This window comes from Strongylocentrotus purpuratus, unplaced genomic scaffold (genome assembly GCF_000002235.5).
Source record: "Strongylocentrotus purpuratus isolate Spur 01 unplaced genomic scaffold, Spur_5.0 spur5_scaffold_5, whole genome shotgun sequence".
NCBI classification, from domain to species: Eukaryota; Metazoa; Echinodermata; class Echinoidea; order Camarodonta; family Strongylocentrotidae; genus Strongylocentrotus; species Strongylocentrotus purpuratus.
Window position 1 is genome coordinate 26,842,449 of NW_022145611.1, and position 23,554 is coordinate 26,866,002.

Sequence of the window (23,554 nt, forward strand, 5' to 3'; positions counted from 1 at the left end):
TTTTTTTTTAGATAATTGAAATGAACTGAAATGCAAACATCAATCTAATTGAAAAAGAGAGCAAAATAATTTTTCATTTTAGCTTAATTTGCCGAAAAGAGTCTTTGTTATTTTAGATCAAGACTATCAGAGTATAGGAGCTGCACGTAATGTACTTTCCTCACCCAATATAAGCTCGCCTCTAATGTATTCGCTCTTGTACAAAATCTGAAGAGAGGAGACGAACGAAAGAAAAAATCCAGAAAATGTAGACGTAATTCAACGTAAATACACGTAATAAAATATTTCATGTATATTCAGTCATCAAACTTAATATTATAAAGAAATTCACTTGACAATATTGGCAGGTCGAAATTTTTTAGATGTGAATAAATATTGGACGGTAGTGATCGCATTACGGTAGGACGCTTCGTAATGCACTTACGTATGTACAGTGCGTACACAATACACTTTGGACCGGCGGCCGATAGAATTAAACAGTGACTTTCTTTCTCTGGAAAAAGAAGACGAAAAAAGACACAAAATGTCGGGAATTGCAAGGACCCTAGTACTCCGTACTGCTCCAGTTTTCAGGACCAACCTCATTCAAACAAGAGGAATCAGAAGTGCGCCTCCCAAGACACCTCTGACGCTGGCGGTAAGTTGGATTTTGCCATTTTTTGTGTGCGGTGTGATTCGAGTTTAATCTGACTGAAGCTAAAGTGACTGAATTGAGAGCCAACTTAACCAAGGCAAGGTGCAGGTTTATCAGTTATAAGCATTGATCATCCAGGTTGTGGGTGATGAGGTGATTTATACTCAAGGCAAATTCAGCGAGAAGAGGGCCCCCCACGGCCCACGCCGCGTACGCCAGTTGGGCGGCAAATTTTGCTGCGACTGCGAGCGGTGGCAATCCCCAACATGTCCTTGTCTATCACCGAATTCCATCAAAGTTTGGCTAGACTAGAGTCCATGTAACCTTCTTCATCAATTTCTCTTTCATAATCACACCGGTCTTCTCCATAACCTTACTCGTATTCATGATCGCCGTCCAACCCAGGCCAGCTCTTGCTGCATGCTGGCGGGTTGCGTCGGTCCGTTTTTTTTAACCGATGAGTGTTCCAAGTTCCAACTCTCTGTTGACCATTAATTCCACCATTTTCTCCAATTTTCTGATGCGGTCATCAATTGGCAGGGATGGATCATTTGTATTTATGGCGCTACTTCAGAAGTCTATCCAAACTTTAACCCGTAACTCCGGCGTGGAGATACCCTACTAAAACATACACAAAATGAATTAAATATTCATCAAATGTCCAAATAATAAACGTCATGATTTAAAACTTGATATTTTATTGCATGTTTCGTGTCAATTTTCTTATATTTTTCGTAGTATTTTTCCTAAAAACAAGGACTTCTAATATGCACTTTCTCACAGGATTCATGGCAAACTGCAGCACAATACAATTGCATACCGTACCGTACCGACAGTTAGCGACAGTAAACTAAGATTACAGTCGCTAACTGAACACATGCGCGCACCCGCACCCAACCGTTTTCATTTATCGGCGATCAGAATTTATTATTCCGATAGGGTTATAACACTATACACTGTAGGTAGAATAGTTGCACCCTGATTGTGGCTACACCGTCTCCTTATTCCTCTACATTTACATATAAAATTGTATATGGGTCATTCCAAGAATTTGGGGCAATTTTTGTGACATACCAGAAGTGAACTGTTACAATGTTTGCTCAAATTGAGTTTTGCATAAAATTAAAAGCATGGCCAACTACATGTATCTAGAGACGTCCTCAAGCTTCATGGTGAATCAATATTATGGACCTAAAGTTTATGTAATGTGAATATTCCGTCCATGTACATGTAATGCTGGTAAAAAGAGAAATTTGTATGAAGCAAAGATTTTGAAGAAAGGCATCTGAAACAGGAACAATTCTGGCACGGCACTACTATACATACATATTCATTTCATAAAAATCTTCAACAGATAATTTTATCTTCCATGTGTAGTACAGGTGAAGGAGATCTTGTACCAACGTTACATGTACATAGACACCGTCACATTTTTTGCCCCAACTTTTTGGAATGACCCATATTGGTCCCGACCCTATGTCAACTTCATTTCTTTAATTTCCTACAGTAATGAATGATTTCTCAAGATTTTCAAGCGATTGAAAAGATAAATCATAAGAACAAACAAATGTGTAGCCCCTAAGGCTAGGCATGTACTTATAAAGTTAAGCGCTAGGTGATGATATTGATATCACCTAGCCTTTAATTATTTGGCACCCATATCCTGCGTGAAGAGGCAGGTACATGTAAACCAAACCTAAAATGCGTTCAAAATCATCCCTTCCATTGCATGCTGGCTTCAGAGTTACATGTAGCTAGCGGACTCTTCTTTCTTCTCATATAAAGTCCATAAAAATCGGTCAAGACTGTAATAAAATAAAATATTTTGATACCAGAGTGATAATGATTTGATGTACCTTCCACTTGTTCCTGATGATAATTAGTAAAGGTGCAATTTACATCACAAAAACACAGACCTCTTATGAGAGTTCGCGATGTTGGTTCCAACTATAACCCTATAGCTAAATTATAATGGCAACCCTAACCAAACCCTTTACTTTTGGTGGAATAAAGTCAGAGCAACTGTCACCAGAGCTCTCATCTATCATCCACATAAGATTTTCATAGACCTAAAATGAAATATATGCATAAGTTTTTCTTTTTTTCCAACTATGTGTGCAGGAAAAATTCATCGGCATGGGGGTCATCAGTGCTGGCTGCCTCGTTATCCCAGGATACATCATGTCACACTTAGATGTCTACAAGGCCAGGGAATAAACCCAAAGTGGACTCTCTATGGAAAATCATTGTGCATCCAGATTCTATATATGTTCAATGTCGTCACCAGGAGACTTGGTCTGTGTCTGCAGACAAACATGTGATTGTCCTTTCAGCAATGACATGGTGCTCATTACATGCTATCATGATCAATATCACCAGGGGGGAATAGAATTGTCTAATTGAAGAAGCATTTATGCAGGAGGGAGGAATGAAGGAGAGACAGCTCTACATGGAACTTCATCCAGCTACAGTCCAATGGGCAGCAGGAGTCTACATTTGACTGCCACTGACTCAACACACAGTCTCACATCATCACAAAGTGTACCAGAAATCTTTTCTCTTTATGCTAATCAAGGAATCAAACATTGTCATCTACAGAGAGAGAAAATACAAGAACCTTACATGTAACAAGCGTCCATGAGAAATATTTCTAGTGCTTGAGATTGCCATTGTGTTTTCAGTAATTAGATCTTTGTGATACCGTTATTTATAGTGAGAGTAAATCAACGATGCACCCAAGTAATTATTCCAGAGCCAAGACATATTTTTCAGTGATCCCCCTCTGTTCCCTGTACAGTTTTTGTCTACAGAATCATGTTAACATAATTCTCTGAAATTTTGAAAAGAAATATAATCATGCCTGTGATTTCTCCAGCAGACACCTGAATACCTGAATGATCTGATGTAGTTTTGGATTTGCACAACTGCACATCACATCATGTTTATTCATCTTTCTGTGTGTTTTTGTAAATGACCAGTGTTCTGGTGACACATAATCATGCTCTATGGTGGAAATTATTATTAAAGTTTTGAAGTGAAGAAATTAATTTTGTTTTGTATTTTATTACTTGTAATGGAAACATTGTTTAGTCGTTAACAGTCAGCCCAGGTGTAGTAAGTGGGAAGGATTTATTCCTTGCATGCAATATGGTTGCTGTTGTAATGATATCCAAGGTCCTTCGGAAGCACAAGAGATGTATCGTAATATGATTTTTTAAAGACGTTTAGTTTAAAACACGTTTCGTTCAAGCGATTTTTTCGTCGGTCATAAAAATAAACTTGTTTAAAAACACAAACATGAAACGCTGAAAAAGAGGCGTTTTGTATTTCTGCAGAATCACGGTCGCTAAAATTTGATTGAACGGAGATCTCAATCATGATTCTATGGCGTCATTATCGTGGCCTGCTTTTCATGCAATCTGCGTTCACTGTACCATGCTCTTTATCGTGGCCTGTTCCCTTATGTTATTCTTTGTTTTTTATAATTCTATCACTTTCTCTTTTGTTATTCTTTGTTTCTTCCTTCTATCACCTTCTCACTCATTTTTCGTTTTATTAATGCGATCTATGCTCAAAACAGCAGTCGGCCGTAAACAATTCCAGAAAGCGCGCGCGCCGAAGTTGACCTATACTTCCTGGGTCATACTGCGCAGTGGGCTCGAAATGAGTGTTAATGGAAAATCACTTGAACGCTTTCCCCGCAGTGACCTTGTTTTATAACGGCATTTTGATTTGTGATTCTAGCTTCGAAAAATCGCTACACGTACACATTTGACACTAAATTTTATTATATTGAATATTATTCTTGAAATTAAAGCTCAGAATATTTTACTAGATTTTCTTTGATTGATCCAGAAGAGAACACAGCAATTGCTTCTTTACTTGACATGTCTGAAATTATGTCAGAGCACTATTTTCATTAATGAAAAATGGCAGGTGTGGTTCATGTCGGTAATTTTGTTCTTACTGTAATTGGTACACACAGATTTTGTGAAAAGTGAAATTTAATATTCAGAGCTCTTTTTTAAGGATAGCATTACAAAATTTTTAAAAAAGTAATAAAAAACTCTCTCCTCCATCTTTATGATTTGCTAAAGAAATTTTGCAGTTGTTGTGGTAAATAGAGGATCTCTTCATGTATTTCGCCTTCGTCATAGAGCAATTTTCCAAACCAAAGCTAAAATTCAAGTTTGATTTATAGCTTCACAAGTAGAAAGGACACTCCCTTAAATCTATGAACTTTGACATCTAATTAGTTTCATTGGCTCTGCAAGATATGACCCTAGTGCTAATGATCCATCAGTTCTTAAAACATTGGAGACATAAAAATGTCTGTGATCTCTGAACAATTCATTGACCCCTCCCAACAAAGATGAATAATTAATTTCACACTAAACACAGAGTTTCATATTAAAATCAACACATACAATGTACACTGGACAATAACTAGGCATGTTGTTATTTAATAAGTTTGTAATAACATCAAAATTATGCTCATTCCTAAGTTGTTGAGCGGGTTTAAGCCCCCAATATGGCCTTTGGCAAGGCATTAATCTACATTTGAGGTAAATGGGTACCTGGCAGGAATGCTAGAGCGCCAGGTAATAATTTAATTTGTGTGCCTGGAATAAAATTGTCTAGATAGACAGCGCTATATAAATGCCCATTATTTAGAGCTGATATTATTCCAAACAAACACTTGGTTTATACATTTATATCACTTTTTCAATATAATAACATAATCTCATAGATCGAGATAAAGACCAGTTATCAATTAGTAGGCGGTTTGTATCACGTATTAGTCAAAACATATTCTTTCACATGATTGTTAATAAAAGCTTCCATTTCATTCAATTTTCGAGAGGGGTTTTTGCCTTTACCTTTAAGCTTCATGTATACCTTGTCAATTCCTAATGAAAAAAAAATCTGCAACAGAATAAGGCCATGTAAAATTGATTTCATGTTGATCGTCCCCGCCCGCTTCCTTTTTGGGGGCCGCCTCCTATTTTTTGTTATTTGTTATTTTTTTTTTTTTTTTTTTTTTTTTTTTTGATTTTTTTTTGATTTTTTTTTTTTTGAAAGAAAAAAAACATGAAAAACACTGCTAAAATGGCTCTATTTCTGATTTAAAAAAAAAAAAATTGTCGGCGGCCATCTTGAAAAAAAATAGCCTCGACTGTCAGGGAAAATGTACCGAGCGGCCATTTTGAGCGGCCATTTTGAAATATCAAATATCAAATAACATGGTACACCCTCCTCCTCTTTTTCAAAAAATCCGGACGATCAACATGTAATCAATTTTACATGGCCTAATCATACAGAGCCCCACCTTCATGAGATTCATATGACTCGTGTAAATACCACAACATCATCATAAGTCACTGAATCCTGTTTTGAAGGTACATGTACGTCCCAAATGTTCATGAATTAAAGAAAGTGTGCCTTGTACACAGGATTCCGGATATCGTAGAACTCGGGGTGTGTGAATTGCAAAGTAGAGATTAGGTAGTTTAACACAGCATGATTAGATTAATATAAAACCGTTATATTCCGAGCCAGTATACAAGTTAATGTGAGTTAATGCCCTTCTGGCTCCAAATGGACGGTATGGACTTCAACCCGTTTTGTACATGTATCCACCAAGCTAATCTTATTGTTTATTGACATGATTTAGGTATAATGTTTGAAAAAAAGAAATGCAATATTCTTGATAGTTATATACGATGAATAAGTTATACCGGTAAGCATGTATGTTAAATAGTTAATAGATTATCTCAATTCCATAAATACAGTCACTCTATATTTTGGTATAAAATACTTTGATAACATGATTTATAACAGTTTGATCTTTTCAAGATCTTCAAAATTTACTAAATCAATTACATGTACTTATGATTTCTATGGCATTAATGCAGACATTCGTATGTTTAAATATAAAGCACGTCTATACAATAATGAAGCATGCATGACTTCAAGAATTACATTTTATGATTTTAGTTGACAAAACATCAGAAATATTCATAGAAATTTGTGCAAGATATCGAGAATGCTGTTAAGAGTTATTATTATTAAGTAGTAGAATGTTCTTCTGGAAATACCACACATAAGCACTACAGAACAGAACTTGGCATGGGAGCCTGTCCATTCCGTCTAGGGTCTCACAAAGAAAGGTGTGTACGTTCCTGGTTCGGCATCTGGAAACTGAAATAGAAAGATTCAATATTTTCAGAAAGAGGCGTCTTCATAGTAAGGGGTTTCTTTGGGATCTGAGGGGGCATATTTTCTTTGATAATCGTCCCTCCCCCCCCCCCCCCGATGTGTATACTGAAAAGGAAAAGCATGAATGAAACTGCAATAAAGTTTTATCGTTTTCTTTAATATGGATGCATTAACATATATGTACAAATGTTGTGTCCACATATACTTTGATTATTCTAATAGGAATCATTTTGTTTCTTGCATAAAGTAATTTCATTTATTTTATTTAGCCCTGTCTCCTAATGGATCATGCAAAATGGGCAAAGATATGTTTTTTGATGTTTAAAGCAGATGCCCTACAGTACTGTTTTAAGGCCACATCTTGGGCAGATAAGTAAAAATTTGCTGGTTTGTGCTATGGAGAAACCCCATTTCCTACAATCCTGGATCTACCATTGTGTATATGGGAGAATTTAAATCCTCACCCATTTTGTGAATTGGTCGACACAGGCTAGTCTAATTCGTTCAGCCACTGCTGGACTGTGGAGCATGAAGTTTCCCAGGCCTTCATCAGATCTGGCCGCCAAGATGGCATCCTTGATGGCGAAGAAGACAGAGGAGCCAAGGAAGAGAGGAGGCTCACCAACAGCCTGTTGGGTAGAAGAATAACATTATCAGATACTATACTCAGATCAATTACAAGCTAAATACTTCCAAACACATTACAGGCCATGAAGATAAAAAGTTGATCTTCTCGTAAGCCTTTTATTTTCATTCTTTTTTTCACAGAGAATTAAGAATAAGATTGATTACTATTTGATTACTTTTTTATAAGGAAAAAGAAACCGAATGGTACACTTGGATATTCTATTTAGCAAATTAAGAAAGGAAAACAAAAAAAGTGTAAAATGAACGTTATGCAAGCACATTTTACTTTTTTTTTACATCATATGACATTATTGTCTGTTCCGAGCCATTCTTGTAATATTAACTACACTGAAACTTGCCTTTGAAGAACAAGTGTTGTTATGGTTTGCGGCGTTCTGCAGGAGGGACACGTTGAACTCTGGAGGTACATCACCAAAGCCTGGTATCTTGTAGAAGCCTGGTCCCCTGGTCAGAAGGTGACCCTTAGGACTCCATCGGTGGTCTTCAAGGGTGAACAATCCATAGCCCTGGGTAAAGGCACCTTCAATCTAGGGTGATGAAGCAGAATTACAGACGGAAAGAGATATTAGCACTGCAGAACTTGGGCCCAAGAAATATCCACAATTTTAGAATGTATTACTCATGTAATTATTGTCGCTAGATCACTATTAACACCGAAGGACCTTTGGGCCGGAATTTTTTTTTTTCTCTCTCCAAAATTTAGCCTTCAAATCTTTTGGGGGGACAAAGCGGGACATGTGGGGGATGTTAATTGTGAGCACATGGACGTGACTAAACTTTTTTTCATAAGTAACGTTCTATTTGCTCATAATGAATGTAACTAAATGAAAGGCTTTTAATCATGACCCCCATTTGTCCCTTAAAGGTACTATGTCCCATTTACACGCCAAAAAATGAAAAGGTAAAATTCCAACGGCATTTGATAATACTAATTTAGAACTTCCCTAAAAAAAAGGGGGGGGGGGGGCTTGAAAACGTCTGTAAGTGGGACTATTAGTTGTCGAATTGACTTGGGTGCTTCCAGGTAAGCAATAGTCTGATTTTCAAACCATTGTACTGATTGGTTGTACGTTTTGTTCTGGCCATTACAAGAAGTGGGTTATTGATGCAGACAAATGTTCATGTACCTTTTACAGCTCATTTTATGTATGTTATTACCAAAGAAGAAACTAGATGGAATTCGACTGCGCGCAGTCGAAAATGATGCCTCCGTCATAGAGCAATTTTACAAACCAAAACAGAAGAAATTTTTCAAATTCAAGTTCAATTGTAATCCATTAACAGGTTCTCAGAATATCGTGATTACAAACAATTTCTCATATACATATATGACCCTTTGAACTTTGACCTCATGATCCTAATATCTACTCAGCTCATTGGCTCTGCAAGATATCCAGAGTTAAATAGTAATCCATCTGTCAGTTCTAATGAGAATGCGTTCACAAGCTATTTTTGCATACATAATGAGCCCATGACCTTGGACCTTATGAACCAAGAATCTACACAGTTCATTGGCTCTGCAAGATACATACATGATCTAAGTTTGGCAGGAATCCATCAATCTGTTCTAATGATAACGTGATCACAAGCTGTTTTTGCATACATAATGAGCCCTGTGACCTTTGACCTTTGACCTCGTGACCCCAAAATCTAATCAGTTCATTGGCTCTGCAAGATACATACATGACCAAAGTTTGGCAGGAATCCATCTATCGGTTCTTCAGATAACGCGATCACGAGCCGTTTTGCATACATAATGAGCCCTGTGACCTTTGACCTTTGACCTCGTGACCCCAAAATCTAATCAGTTCATCGACTCTACAAGATACATACATGACCAAAGTTTGGCAGGAATCCATCAATCGGTTCTTCAGATAACGCGATCACGAGCTGTTTTTGCATACATAATGAGCCCTGTGACCTTTGACCTTTGACCTCGTGACCCCAAAATCTAATCAGTTCATCGACTTTGCTAGATACATATATGACCAAAGTTTGGTAGGAATCCATTGATCCGTTCTTCAGATAACGTGATCACGAGAACGGGACGTACGTACAGACGTACGTACAGACGTACGGACGGACGGACGGACGGACAACCCGAAAACATAATGCCTCCGGCTACTTCGTAACGGAGGCATAAAAAAGCCAGTCACTCACTCAATAATGTCTGATGGTGAAGTCTAGCTAGTAAACCCTTGCATAATTTGAATACTAGGACACTGCTATTAAATTTCACAGATAGGACCATACATGACATATCATAATTCCTGCAAAGTTCTACAGAATTTGGTGACATAGTATCTTTAAAGTTGCGTTTTATTGCAAATTGAGAAAATCTGAAAATCAGTTAAGTGACAATTTTGATCAAAACCGCTGTTTGTCCTTTCTTGTAATTTTCATTCACACTGTTTCATGTAATGAATATTTAGATTTGTCTAAATTGGAAAATTGGAAAATACAAACACCTGATTATTGTTGCCAATTTGAAGAGGGAAAGCAGATTCAAAGATCTTTAAAAAACTTGAACTGCTCAGGGATATCAAAATATGATGTGATTCAATAACAAAAAGATAGGGAGAATCACTAATCATGTATACCTGGCCGATGTCGATGGCAGGGTTGATGCTGTTTCCGACATCCATGACGATGTCCGTCCTGAGAGTGCGATGATCTCCAGTCAGGCAGTCGATCTCCACTTCGGACACACCCACACCCCAAGAGAAATAATTGAACAGCTTGCCTTCGTTCTTCTCCCAGTCATACGTCAGATCAGGGGTCCTTTAATATCAAGGAGAATGTCTAATGGTTTATCACACAATTAACAAATGAAAAGATCCACACAGGTACAAGCTGAAATACAAAGTCTTTAGCTTTATTCACCAATTCGTAACAAATCTTTGATATAAATAATTTGAGCAAGATAAAGAAGTACAAATTTTTATTTGATTCATAGGTTGTTATTTAACAGCAAGATATGAAATTAACAAAATAGAAACAAAATTGCAACATTATTATAGCACCAACATTTTGTTACAGTCTGTGTATTTAAAGAACATGAACAAAATTGGAAGGAGCAAAGATACTGTTTGTAATTAGTATTCATACCAATTGATTCATGCACTAGATACACAAAGATAAATAATGGTAACTTACTTGTAGAAACCTGTACTAGATAGGCTCACTCTGTCCCTATATGCTGCATCAACCTACATCAACAAAACCATGAATTTTTTATTTTTAAAATAATTCTTACACAACAAAATGTCATAAACGTGGAAGTGTGGCAATAGTACCGTAGATGACGGCATCATTTTGAGAAAATATCCACAAAAAATGTAAAGTAAGCAAAATGATTCATAAGAAATAAACTATATACCGGTATGCATATATATTCTATGTGCACTGCAACAAAAGATAATAGAAGCATCATATACCACAAAATTTTGAAATAGATTTGAAATATTAGTTGTAATAGATTTGAAATATTAGTTGTAAATAACTAAAGTGGTCGATTTGTGAATTATCCTATCTTAAACTTACCGGTAATTGAAAATAAAGAATACATGAGAGAAATAGCTTATAATACAAGTTTTTATTTCATTTAAAGGAATAGCTCCCCACCCCTGCCCCCCCCCCCCCCCCCCCACCCCATCCCCCCTAAAAAAAAGGTAGAAGGAAAGTGGCTAGTACATGTACCTTTAAAAGATAAGACTTACCCACTCATCCCAGTTGCCTTTAGGGCTGGCATGCATGTAAGGCTCTAATCTCTGTACAAGAGTCTGACAAGCATTCTGTGGTATACAGAAAAAGAAAAAGAAAAGTTAAGAAAAGTTGAAAGCGATGTTAACAAATTGTTGTTTAGTTTTAATACCTAAGGTGCTATATATGAAGCATATACTAGTTTGTAGAACTAGCACTAGCAAGTACACATGATAGAACAAATGGCTTCTGGTCCTATGCAATGATAAGATGATCTTAACAAACAAGTTTAAAGCAGAATAACTGTGTATTAAAACAGAATTTTAGTGTTTTTATTTTTAGAAAAAAATACATTCCTAAAAGTCACTCTGTGTTTCTTTTCTTGGTTATCTAGTGGTCCATAATACTTTGGATTGATTTGCATCAACAAAACAACAAACAAAAAATTGGACCTGAAGAATATTACCTTCCAGAGGTTTTTTTTTTTCATTTGACTTAGTCCATGGCCAAGGTCACTGAAATATAGCCTTAAATCTGGACTCGACTAAATCCCTGTTCAAAATGATTGGCGTTTGAGGAGTGGACATACCTCGATAGCCCTGCCGTTGAGATCAGACCCAGTGCTGGCGGCCGTGGGTGAGGTGTTGGGTACCTTACTGGTGTCAGTCTCTGACAGGTGAATCTTACTCTCCGGGATACCTAGAGTTCTTGATGCGACCTGGATCATCTTGGTATGAAGCCCCTGACCCATCTCAATCCCACCGTGGGTCACCAGGACGGAACCATCGGTGTAGATGTGGACAAGAGCACCGGCCTGGCAGGGCAGAGAAATGGTGGTGGTCAAAATTAGAAGTTACCAAACTCATTTTTAGTCAAAATCAATACAAAAGATGAAAAATGAACAATGCATTTATAAGCTAGAGGTTTGAATAAATGGTCTCCCACCTCGGTCACATCACCAAACCAACTTCCTCCATGCTGTAGGTGGCAAATCCAACCCAATAAATTGATCTACAGACAACTAGGTATGTTTAAAGTATTCATCTTGAAACAGAACCAAGTTCTTTGATAAGTTTATAAGTCTGACAGGCAGAAATAAAGTTCATTTATGATAATTTTTTAGGAAACTCGGAATTAAAAAAAAAAAAAATCTCCACATGGCGACTGACCCTACATGTCTTTATTTAAAAAAAGCATGAACAATTATTGGTTATATCCATCAGACATTTTTTCCACTTAAGAAGAACTAAATGATCAGAAAATCTATTATGTCCCTTGAAGAAACTGAAATATTCTGAACTGACTGTCAAAATAGAGCAATAAATTGAAAATTCTTGTTTTGTGAGATTTCTCCAAGAATCATATGTTTCTAACCTGGTTCAGGAAGCGAGCAGTAAAGGCTATACCAAACTTGGTTGGAGTTATGGCAAGACCTCTCTTCTTCCATCTGTTCTCACTGATAACAACAAAATAAAGATATGAAAGATAAATGGCTACATACATTGCGTTAAAAACCACATAATCTTTGAAAATCATGTAATTGGTTATTGTAGGCTACCTGTTATTTTACTGAATATTGTATTCCTTTGTTTTCCAGATATCTATGAAATGAACTGAATGAAGTTTACAAAAAGGCTTCCAAATCAAAAAAAATTAAATCCAAGCAACTGAGAATGTTTTGATCTATTAAATGACTCTATATAACAAATAATATTTTGAAAACTTAAGACCAGCTTATCCTATCAGAGTTTTATTCCAAACCACAAACAATAATTCTCTCTATATGCCATTAAGTATAATACCTAGAAGATACACAATTGCCTTTATTTCTACAGGATGTATGACAGCCAAACACAGAACAACATACAACAGAGGAGGCCCCATACTATGTAGCATAAAAAGCCTAAAATAAGAGAGCCCCCAAAACAGAGAACCCCCAAAGCAGGTCATTCCGCAAAGGAAGGAGTGGACATCACTCCCCTATTAATGAAGTACTACTCTACACCAACAGGTGGTATTTCTAAAGAGGGTGGCCACTCGTTAACCCTGTGACATTACCTGTTAAAAATATCCACATTCTTCCTTCTGGTTTCATAGTTGCTCTTCTCAAGGCACTGGTCCCAGCATCGTGTCAGCTGGCATCCAGTCAATACCTGCTTACATGGGGTCACATCACCTTCCGTATAGAAGTTCAACTCTCTCACCTACCACGAAAAGGAACCAAGTATTAGTCACTCACTCATAACCAACAATTCAATTACTGTCAAACCTGCTTATAGTGACCACCAGTGTAGAAGGATCACCTGTCTATTAAAACCACCTTTTTGTTACCATTGGAAAAAAAATTGTATTCCCATTGACACTTACATAAAGACACATAAATAACGCTTTTCTTGACTCCCTTGAGCCGTCTTTGCATAGTTATAAATGACCTATAGGTAGCCTAGCAAATTTATGGAATGAATAGATGCATACAGAATGCAAAGTGCACAACTGTTCAAATCTTGATTTATGGCATAGGGGTGAAACCATATCATTACAACACTGGGCAGATAAAATTCTCTCCCACTTTGAGAAGGCTAAATAATGTCATCCATTTACATTACCGTAAATGAAAATTTTCAATACACCAATATCATCAAAACAGTTAGGTATGCATCTTATCTGCTTCTTTGCATATTTATCTTTCTTTAATAAATTCATCTACTCCTCTATTCCTTGATTAATTTTAAATTGCCTGTTTGACTATTGTCTTCTTGTGTATTCAATTATATGTGCACTCATTAAAAAAAACTCATTTGTCTACATCAATTCTATTGGTCGCAAGTGATACAATCGATGATAAGCAAACAGTATTTGGTCAAAACTTATGCACCAAATAAAACATGGATTCAAAATCCATGATGTTTTTCATTAACAAACTAACTTTAAACAAAGAAATGAATATTAATTTGTCAGTTGCAGGGAACATTTTGGCAAAATACTAACAATAAGTGATTTAATTAGATCTCTAAAATCATCTAGCTTCACGGAAGAGCCCTCAGAAAACTTCATTAAAAAAGGACAGTTTGAAAAGCCTATCATGATGAAAGGAAGACATATGTAATTATACTATTATCAAAGCCACCAATAACCTTTTACCTTTTCTTGTGAGAGCCCTAACTTGATGGCGATGTCTGTCATGAAGGATTCACAGATGACCATCGCCTGTGGCCCACCAAAGCCTCGGAATGCTGTGTTGGACGGTAGGTTGGTCCGACAGAGACGACCATAGACCCGCGTGACAGGGAAGTGGTAGACATTGTCAATATGAGTCACTGCTCTTTCCAGTACCTAGGAGTTTGAAGGATACAATAAAGTTTGAACTACATCCCTGTCACGTCAGGTTTCTCATCAGTATACACAATCGTGGTGCCCTTACCAATCACATGGCAATGACTTAGACACCAAGGCAATTATTTTGTAATTCTCCAAAAAGAACCCTGCCCCCTGCTCTGTATTTCCCATAATTTAACCTAGGGTGATCAAGTTCTATTGAGAAGCTTGGCCACTATGCTGGGTTGTCTAGACTTATCTACATTTATAGACCTCTAAAAAAAAACTTATTTGGAGTACTGAAAAGGGTTCATAATTTATGATTAATCCTTTTGAAGATGATGGGATTAGATCTCATCGAGAGTCAGCTATCTATAACTTAAAGATAAACTTGGTCATCTAGCATATAAGTATTGGTGTGTACTGCAAGGTTCTGGAATCATCAAAATGATAATAAACTTGACCCATGTAGTCTTGGTAAAGTTGCAAGCACTGTACACAGAAAGATGTATATGGGACTACACAAACAAATGGCATTAAAATCTGTCCTGATTTTTATGCTGCTACATGCCATATTTAGAGTATTAAGGCATTTGAAGAGCCATGCTTTTCGGGGAACATTTTTTATCTGATATACTTCCACACTTGCATAATACCAATGATAATGCTCACAAATTATTTGTCACCTCTTCCCAAAACCTTCTCTTTAATGATATACTATCATTTCATCGAGGAGGGCAAGGGGGAGGAAGAGAGAATGAACGACAGTGTTCACTATCCCACCAACTTCTATTAACAACCAGCAGGTGGCCACGTGCTTAACCAATACCTACACGTTTCTTTTTCTTGATCTACAAGGTTTTTTTTACTAAAATGGAAACACAAGAGCCTGTGAGAGGACATTCTATAGTACTTACAGCAGCAGAGAGATCATAGCTGAATCCAGCATTGCCATACATCTCAATGTCCAAAGCAGTGAGTTTGCCCTCGTTGGTAAAACCAACCTTGTAGCGACCCAGGAAGGGATTCCTACCTCCTGTTGACATCATGTCCTCATCTCTGTCCATCATAAACCTCACAGGTCGGTTCAGTCTAAGGAGAATTATGGTAAAAATAGCAGACATGATCACATCTGAATTGATAAGCAACATCTGAATTGATAAGCAATTTGTCTCTTAAGATATGAAGTAATGAATATGATTATACTCACACTCCAATGAACAAATGATCAATCCCTTTCAATTTTTTTCCTATCAGGTACAATCCGTTGGTAAAGAGAATGTCTCTCATCAGGTTTTTTAAGGTACAAGCATTTTACTTTCAAGTATAAAAGATCATATGAAAATAGGACTGGTAAATCTAAATTTATTGCATACAGTTAGTCTCTTTGAATCTCACAGATATGAAGATATGAAGAAAACCCGGGTAGCCTACACAGTGAATCAATACGATACATGTAAATATCAACCGGCCTTCAAACTACATATTGACTGGCCCTCAAGTGCGTTTCATAGGGAAAACTTGCCAAAACTCCCACCAAAGGCCTCCATCACTTGCATAACGCTTTGCTTGCCCACCAGCTATCAGGCTATCTGATGACGTCATGCAAAAACTCTATACCAAGTAAAAATGAGCCAATCTGGAGAAGTTTCTTTGTAATTCTAAGGAAGTGCTTTACACAGGTCACTGCAATCGTGTTCCCCAATCAATGTGTGCACCCATGCCTAAAGCTAGAGTGAAAGACAGAGGAATAGGAGAGATAGAGAGGGAGAAGGAAAGAGAATACCGGTACACAGATGGAATATGGTAATCTTACTTGTTTGCAGCCAGAGCACTTATTGCAGCTAGCATCGAGCTTCTACTTTCCTTGCCTCCAAACCCTCCTCCGATCCGCTTGGTACGACATACAACACGATTGAATGGGATACCCAGAGCTATGGAGGTGATTTTCTGTAATGGATGAAGACAGTACGAGCCTTACAAGTCAAGACAATTCTCATAAATTAAAATTTAAAAGAGAACTATGACAAGCTACTTTTAATCACAGATGTAATTTTCAATTTACATCATGGATCAGTCAAAAAGCATTTTATCAGAGAAAAAAAACTACACTAAAAATATTATAGTACTGAGAATATCAAAAGTGATTATGTTAATCGCTCCATAGACAAACATGTCACAATAATTTTACAGCTTCTTAAAAACAAAAAAACTTGCTTAAGGGAGTTTCTTGGCAAGTGTGCACAGTGTTTATCAAACCTGCTTTAATGACCACCTGTCTACAAAGCCCAAAAGTGTTTCCCTTGAAAATGGTTTCTCATTGAATCATGTACTAAAGGAACCTGTCTACAAAGGCCATTTTTTTTCTTTCCCGTGGGTGCTCGCTATAGACAGGTTTGACTGTACCACTAAACAAATCACTCAAATTCATTAAACAAACTTGAGCTTCTGTGGGATGTTGTGTCGATAGGAAGATCTCCATCTCTCCATCCTCTCCTTTAGGGATGGCAAAGGCACACTGCGTCTCAAGGTAGAAATGCTCTTGACCTCCGACCTTCATCTCACCCTCGATCACATGATCGGACTTCTCCAAGGCCTCTGCAACATTGCCGTTCTGTAAGCCTTTGGTGATAGGGAAGAAAGACTGCTTGGCAATGGCATCCTGTTAGATGCAAACAGAACAATAATGCATTGGAGAGAACATGAAGTAACATTTTACATTGACTGGCCTTGGCATGGAGCAGGTATCTTAGTATACTGCTGTAGTACTGTAAATAAATTGGGAAAGTTGAAGATGAAGGCAATATAAAACTATCATGGGCCAATCTAATCCCTTTTGCAAACATGAGGCTCAAGTTCCTAGACATACTGAGCACTTAAATACATATGTACATCATTAATGAGAAGACAACTCAACTGTCCAAGTGTAAAGTTATGTATAAAGTTATTTTATACATGATGGAAGGCCTACTTTTCCTCTGCAAGTTTAATAGGTCAGAAATGTGATTAAACTTGCTGGTATAAAACGTGCAAACACTTTCCAAATATTACTGAAACATGAAAAGACACATCCAAAATGCAAAAGGTAAAAAAAAAAGTTGTAATTTGACAAAGCTGAATGAAACTTTAGATAAAACTAAGCCTAATCCAGATAGTATCTATAAAAAACCATCTCCATGTCCCAACAAACTTATGATTTTGCGTTCCGGACATATCTCTTTGATCCAATACAATTTGCCAGCTACCTATAGTGTTAGAATAAGACTAGAACTCACCTCAATAGTAATAATAGGTTCTAATTCCTCATACTGTATCTGTACTAGTTTTGCTCCTCTCTGTGCCAAGGCCTGTGTGTCTGCTACTATAGCTCCTATTGGCTGTCCTACATGGTGAACCTGACAGAAATTGAAAACATTAATTTAAAGAAATCAAGGGAATATCAATCAACCCAAATATGTTCTGGGTTTTTCTCTTCGTACATTCTTTTTCTTCATAAGAGATACTACAGATACACCTGCAAGAGCAATTAAAATTCAAAATATTTAAAATGTGTTTTTTTAATTTTTTTTATATAAACAATTATACTGCCTTCTTTTCGAGGTACTGGTTATAACTATGGGCCTCGGTGACTCAAATAGTACTATTGGATTCACTAATGGAAACTCGCAGCACAGGGAGATTATTTGTGTTTAGAGTTACATAAACTTCAGGACCATCAAATTGTCCTAATTCATTTTACCTCTGTTGATGCCAGCAGCTCTTCGTCACGGAACACAGATCCTACTTGATTACTCCCCAACACATCCTTGTGGCTTACAAAATCATGCACGCCCTCTAGTGACAGCGCCTTGGACGGATCAACCGATCTGCAAGGAGATGAAAGAGAAAGGGATTACCAGACAAGCATGACCTACTTCTGATAAGTACAACATGGAGTACATTGGATATAGAGTGCTTGAGGAAAATACACAAAGACAGAAAACCAAAAAAACAATGTGCGGTCAAAACTGAGTCGTGTGTACAGTGACAATAATATGTAATTTGAAGAACAAAGTTACTTTTCACAATCTCTAGGATATAATTGTTATTATACAATTACTAATTATCTACTTACATGATTTTTGCATGTGCTTTCTGGCTCATGACAAAAGCCAGATACAGCTCACCTGAAACAGATAGAAAGAAGAGGTCAAGATAATTGTATTTTAGGGTAAATACAAACCTACATTATATTTCACTGTTTAAAACACATAATAACTTCTAAAGTAGACCAAATGATTAAGAAGAGGCTTAGATTTAAAGCTAAATTAGGAAATAGCAAACTTTTCATTTGATTAACACTAATCGGCGAATGCTTGCGAACCTAGCAAATATGGGGTTTCGCCGGGTTTCGCCGGGGTTCGTAAAAGTTCCAAGAAACTTTGCAATCGCAAACAGTCTTTCTTTGCGAATGTATTTTTCCACAAGTTGCAAAAGCTTTGCAAACGGTTGTAGGTGTCGCTGAAGTTTTTTAGATTCGCCTTCCTACATAAAATCGACCCATTAAGTTAGCAAAGGTCCCCAACATTCACAAAGGATTGGCGATAGTTGCTAATCTTCGCAAATTGTCGCTTTTACAAACTGCCTTTCGCAAACACACTTTCATCCAAAATCGCAACGTTCGTTAGTGAGATACATGTTCTTCATATACTAATCAGCTCTTGGTAGCATGTGTCTACAATGTTTTCATTACGATACTACACCACTAAACTAAGTGTACGTGTAAGAGTTCTACTGTTATAAAAACTGCTTTCAAGTCGAAAAGCAGCCCACTTAGCACTATTACCAGTGATTTATGCCAGCAGAACAGCTGGAATAAATACTAATAATAAACAAGGCCAACACACAGACTAGTGTGATTGATGTGTTATTGATGTGTGATTGTCATGCAAACCCTAGTATGTCATTAGCTGAATGTTTTCATGTTCAGTTGTGTATACTAGACTTGCATGCTGGCCTTGTTTGCTCACTGCATCCACTACATCAATTAGCACAGGCAGCTTATATACCCTCTCAATTTCTATATCTCGTTTTTTCTGGTTACTTTTCAGTAGTTTTACTTATGACCACCCCATGGGAGGAAGAAATGCATAAACATCAGCTTGAGCGTGAATAAAAACATGTATTTGAATGATTAATGAACCTCAAATACCAACCAAACAAGAGATGTGACCTATAAACCTCTAAATTATTCAAGCAGGCTTTATATGTCCACACAGGAATGTCTTGGGATAGACACAAATTATGCATTCAAACCTATTGATGCTCCTTCACCCAGCCAAGATTAATGAACTAGCATTCTTGTATTCTTGACTTTCTTGTATCTCAATTGTCAGCAGTTGGAATGCTGTTACATCTGAAAAGTTTTAGTAACCAATATACTGTGAGCTGGTCTATTATGAATGATTCTTCTCCCACCTGTTACAAGATATTGTATTTTAATATATGCAGTTTGCATTCTGACTGTTGAAATACAATTATTCATTACAGGTGAATGAAATAATTTGTAACAAGACACTTAACAAAGGTTTGTAGATTAAATGGCCTATTGACTTGCATGTACATGTATAATTTATCGAATCCCATGGTATAATGAGCAATAACACCACTTTATCAATGTCCTAAGGAATGCCCTAAAGAATGCCCTAAAGAATGCCGTAGACAAATGACTTATATCACAAAGAAATGATCATCAAAAGTTACTTAAAAAGGGAACGTTACTTAAAAAGGGAACGTTTCTTGCTTTTCTTGGTATTACCACCAATTGTTTCTGCATCTCACCTGCTATACTAGGCATATCATCAATGTAGATTGCTTCCCCGGTGGTCTGTTTGTAAGCAGACTTGTGGACAAGTGGACGTCCAACAGGATCTTGTTTGGGTTGTCCTGGGGCAACCTCCTGTTGGGAGCAAAAATAGTTTGTCAGAGGTCTTTTGCTTTAAAAAAAGTACAGATAGATGCATGACTCATGAGCCAGATGTTTGAACATTACCTCATAACATAGAATTTTTACATTGGGGGCATATCTAATATTTCATAAAAGAGAGCACAATTCTGAAAAATCTGACACAATTATTTGTTTTTTAAAACAACAACACCATAGAGTATCACATGTTTCAGGTGTATTTTGGGTCTAAAATATGAACAAGGGCACAACTGTTTGTGAACTCAAATATGTATGAGTGCATTTTTTTAAAGGAGGGGCATACAAATATCTGTACATCAAATGGCTCTGATAAAATCCCTTCTCATCTAAATTACAGAGATAAGACAGAATGATGGAAAGATGGAATCATTCACATCATTTTCATCAGAACAGAAGCTATGGGGAACTCTAAACATAACATTGGAGCTAGCTTGCAGCAATTTCTTTTTGCAAGCTTTTTGTGGAATAAATCATACCGAGATTTTACAGGTTGATCATTCTAGAAAACTTTTAAAAAGTGGATTTTGTAGCTCGAATGTGATTTTTACAAAATGGTAAATTCAACACATTACAACTGAATCTAATATGACCTGTTTCATAGTGAGTTATTTCTGGAGGGATTTTCCAATGCAAGTTTTCTTGATGCAAAGCAATAGCATACCTGATAGAATTGTGTAGCATTTATTTCTTGCTGGTGGTGTACTGAAGTAGCCGATTTAAAGTTGGATGGAATGCTTTCACTGGTGATTGACGGCTGTAACAAACAACAACAGAAAATGAAAGAAAACAATTTTTGAATTACACATACATTGATAGTATTCATTAAATGTTCTTGTCATTGAAAATTTTTTTTTAGATCAAATCAATTCGATTTTATCTTGCTCTCTCTTGAGTATCATCTTAGCTCCTGGTATTATGTGTATGTGTTCTCCATAATACAAATCATGGACTTACTTGAAAGTGTTCATATAACAATCATTTGACATTTGAAAGAAAAATGATAAGAACCAATTTACAATAAATACTTCAAAAATAACAACTGCCATGTGGAGAACATTATACATACACTTTACCCTCTTTCTCTAAACTATTAAACCATTATTTACCTGATTGGCTGAAATCTGTTCCAAAACCATGAGATAAAACTTGAAGAAGAAACTGACGGTTAGAGATTTCCTGTAAGACTCCATACCCCCAGGGGAACCAGCAGGGAGGGGTAGATCGTGAGCAAGGGACGAGAAAGTGGCTTCAAGCATCGACTCATCCCACTTCCTATGATGAGCAGAAGAATTAGGGGGATGGAAAATGATTCATTGACAGGCACATCATCTCAAATTTGCTTTTCTTTGAAAAGGTGTATTATTGTGTTCCCACTACGATGTACACATCATTGTGTATGTGGGTTCTTCTCTTCCCCAATACGATGTATCGATGTATACATCATTGTGTTTTGAATGTGTATGTGGGTTCTTGTGGAATGTGGTGACTACCTGAAGTGCTCAACAAGGTTGTGTGGGGGAAATGCACTTAGAGACAAATAATTGTAAGTTAATCTAGGGATTGGTGTAACAAGTCATTTTTATTCGTTCTTTGGAGAGCACTATAACAATCAAGATATTCAATACTCAGGTGCTTAAAAGGCCAGTCTCTTACATGAAGGTGTATAAAAAACAGAACACAAGAGAGCACTTCAGAAAGTGAGAATGGTATTTTAAGAATCCAAAGATGAGAGACATAAGCAGACTGATAGCTAGAGAGACAGAGAAAGAGACGGACATACAGCCTAACAAAAACTTACAGGCAAAAAGTGAGAACAAATAAAGAGACTGTAATGAAATTTGCAATATAACAGAAGAATAATGTACATGTAGATGCATTTTTGTGTTAATGCTAGTCCTGAAGGTATGGTTTCTTCCTTTCAAATGATATTCTACTCACTTTCCAAGTAGTTTCTGCATGGTCTTGAGAGCTAGTACAGTAGTAGCTGCCATGCCTCCATATGCTAGACTCACATCCTGGATTATGTTACTCTCTTCATCCAACACCACTCTCATACCAGCATTCACAATGGCGATGTCGTCTTCACGTCGAGGTGATTGCTTGTAACCATTAAAGTACTCATTCTAAACAAGAAAACAAGAAGCGGAAAGCAAGATAACTCGGTATATAAGAGCAAAGCAATGGTCTGGGATCCTGGTCTCTGGTTTTGAATTATTTCTGTACATTCCAGTGAGGCCCTAATCATAAAGACCTAATCCTACAAACAGGAATTTAAATGAGAATGAAACTTAACAAACATTTGTTTATTTATTTATCATCAAAGACTTATTCATTCATTTATCTTATTCAGAATTTTCAGAAAGTTTTAAAAAAACTTGAAATTACTCATGTTAAATTACTTAATAGCAAAGAAAACAATCTCTCAAAAGTTTGAAGCTTCCTTGCTAGCTATTCTCCCATAGAAGTAGCCTTTTTTATTAAAATAGTGGTGTCAGAGTTTTACAACATTAATCATTTATTAATTTTACAAATCATAATGGCTAAAATATCCACAAAAATAATCGGTTGTAATAATCATATCAGTGATACATATCACCACCACCACCACCGTCACTATCACCATCATCATCACCACCACCATCGTCGTCGTCGTCGTCGTCGTCATCATCATCATCATCATCATCATCATCATCAGCATCATCATCATCATCATCATCACCACCATCACCACCACCACCACCACCACCATCATCATCACCACCACCACCACCATCACCACCACCACCACCATCATCACCATCACCATCACCATCATCACCATCATCATCACCATCACCACCATCACCACCACCATCACCATCACCATCATCACAATCAACACCATCACCACCACCATCACCATCACCATCACCATCACCATTACCACCTAAACCATCACCATCACCATCACCACCACCATCACCATCACCATCACCACCATCACCACCACCACCACCATCACCATCACCATCATCACAATCAACACCATCACCACCACCATCACCATCACCACCTAAACCATCACCATCACC

General features: G+C 37.0%; 1 protein-coding gene and 1 long non-coding RNA gene across 2 annotated transcripts in view; one reads left to right on the forward strand and one right to left on the reverse strand.

Moving 5' to 3' along the window:
• Window positions 1–411: 411 nt before the first annotated feature.
• On the forward strand, window positions 412–3,677 carry LOC588788. The gene is made up of 2 exons (XR_143602.3): window positions 412–637; window positions 2,756–3,677. It is a non-coding gene; the product is annotated as an uncharacterized LOC588788 (long non-coding RNA).
• Window positions 3,678–5,950: 2,273 nt separating this feature from the next.
• Window positions 5,951–23,554, reverse strand: part of LOC588814 (xanthine dehydrogenase/oxidase) — a 35,204-nt gene continuing 17,600 nt past the window's right edge. The window contains exons 14-33 of the mRNA XM_030999006.1: window positions 22,422–22,606; window positions 21,590–21,755; window positions 21,145–21,237; window positions 20,339–20,456; window positions 18,633–18,684; window positions 18,258–18,384; window positions 17,794–17,913; window positions 16,959–17,180; window positions 16,335–16,468; window positions 15,436–15,610; window positions 14,345–14,536; window positions 13,262–13,407; window positions 12,578–12,659; window positions 11,793–12,017; window positions 11,221–11,295; window positions 10,658–10,710; window positions 10,102–10,282; window positions 7,840–8,028; window positions 7,318–7,482; window positions 5,951–6,835 (exon numbers count right to left, since the gene is read on the reverse strand). Of these exons, the coding sequence (XP_030854866.1) occupies window positions 6,785–6,835; window positions 7,318–7,482; window positions 7,840–8,028; window positions 10,102–10,282; window positions 10,658–10,710; window positions 11,221–11,295; window positions 11,793–12,017; window positions 12,578–12,659; window positions 13,262–13,407; window positions 14,345–14,536; window positions 15,436–15,610; window positions 16,335–16,468; window positions 16,959–17,180; window positions 17,794–17,913; window positions 18,258–18,384; window positions 18,633–18,684; window positions 20,339–20,456; window positions 21,145–21,237; window positions 21,590–21,755; window positions 22,422–22,606 (2,751 nt within the window). The 3' untranslated portion in view covers window positions 5,951–6,784. The remainder of the gene's footprint in view (window positions 6,836–7,317; window positions 7,483–7,839; window positions 8,029–10,101; window positions 10,283–10,657; window positions 10,711–11,220; window positions 11,296–11,792; window positions 12,018–12,577; window positions 12,660–13,261; window positions 13,408–14,344; window positions 14,537–15,435; window positions 15,611–16,334; window positions 16,469–16,958; window positions 17,181–17,793; window positions 17,914–18,257; window positions 18,385–18,632; window positions 18,685–20,338; window positions 20,457–21,144; window positions 21,238–21,589; window positions 21,756–22,421; window positions 22,607–23,554) is intronic.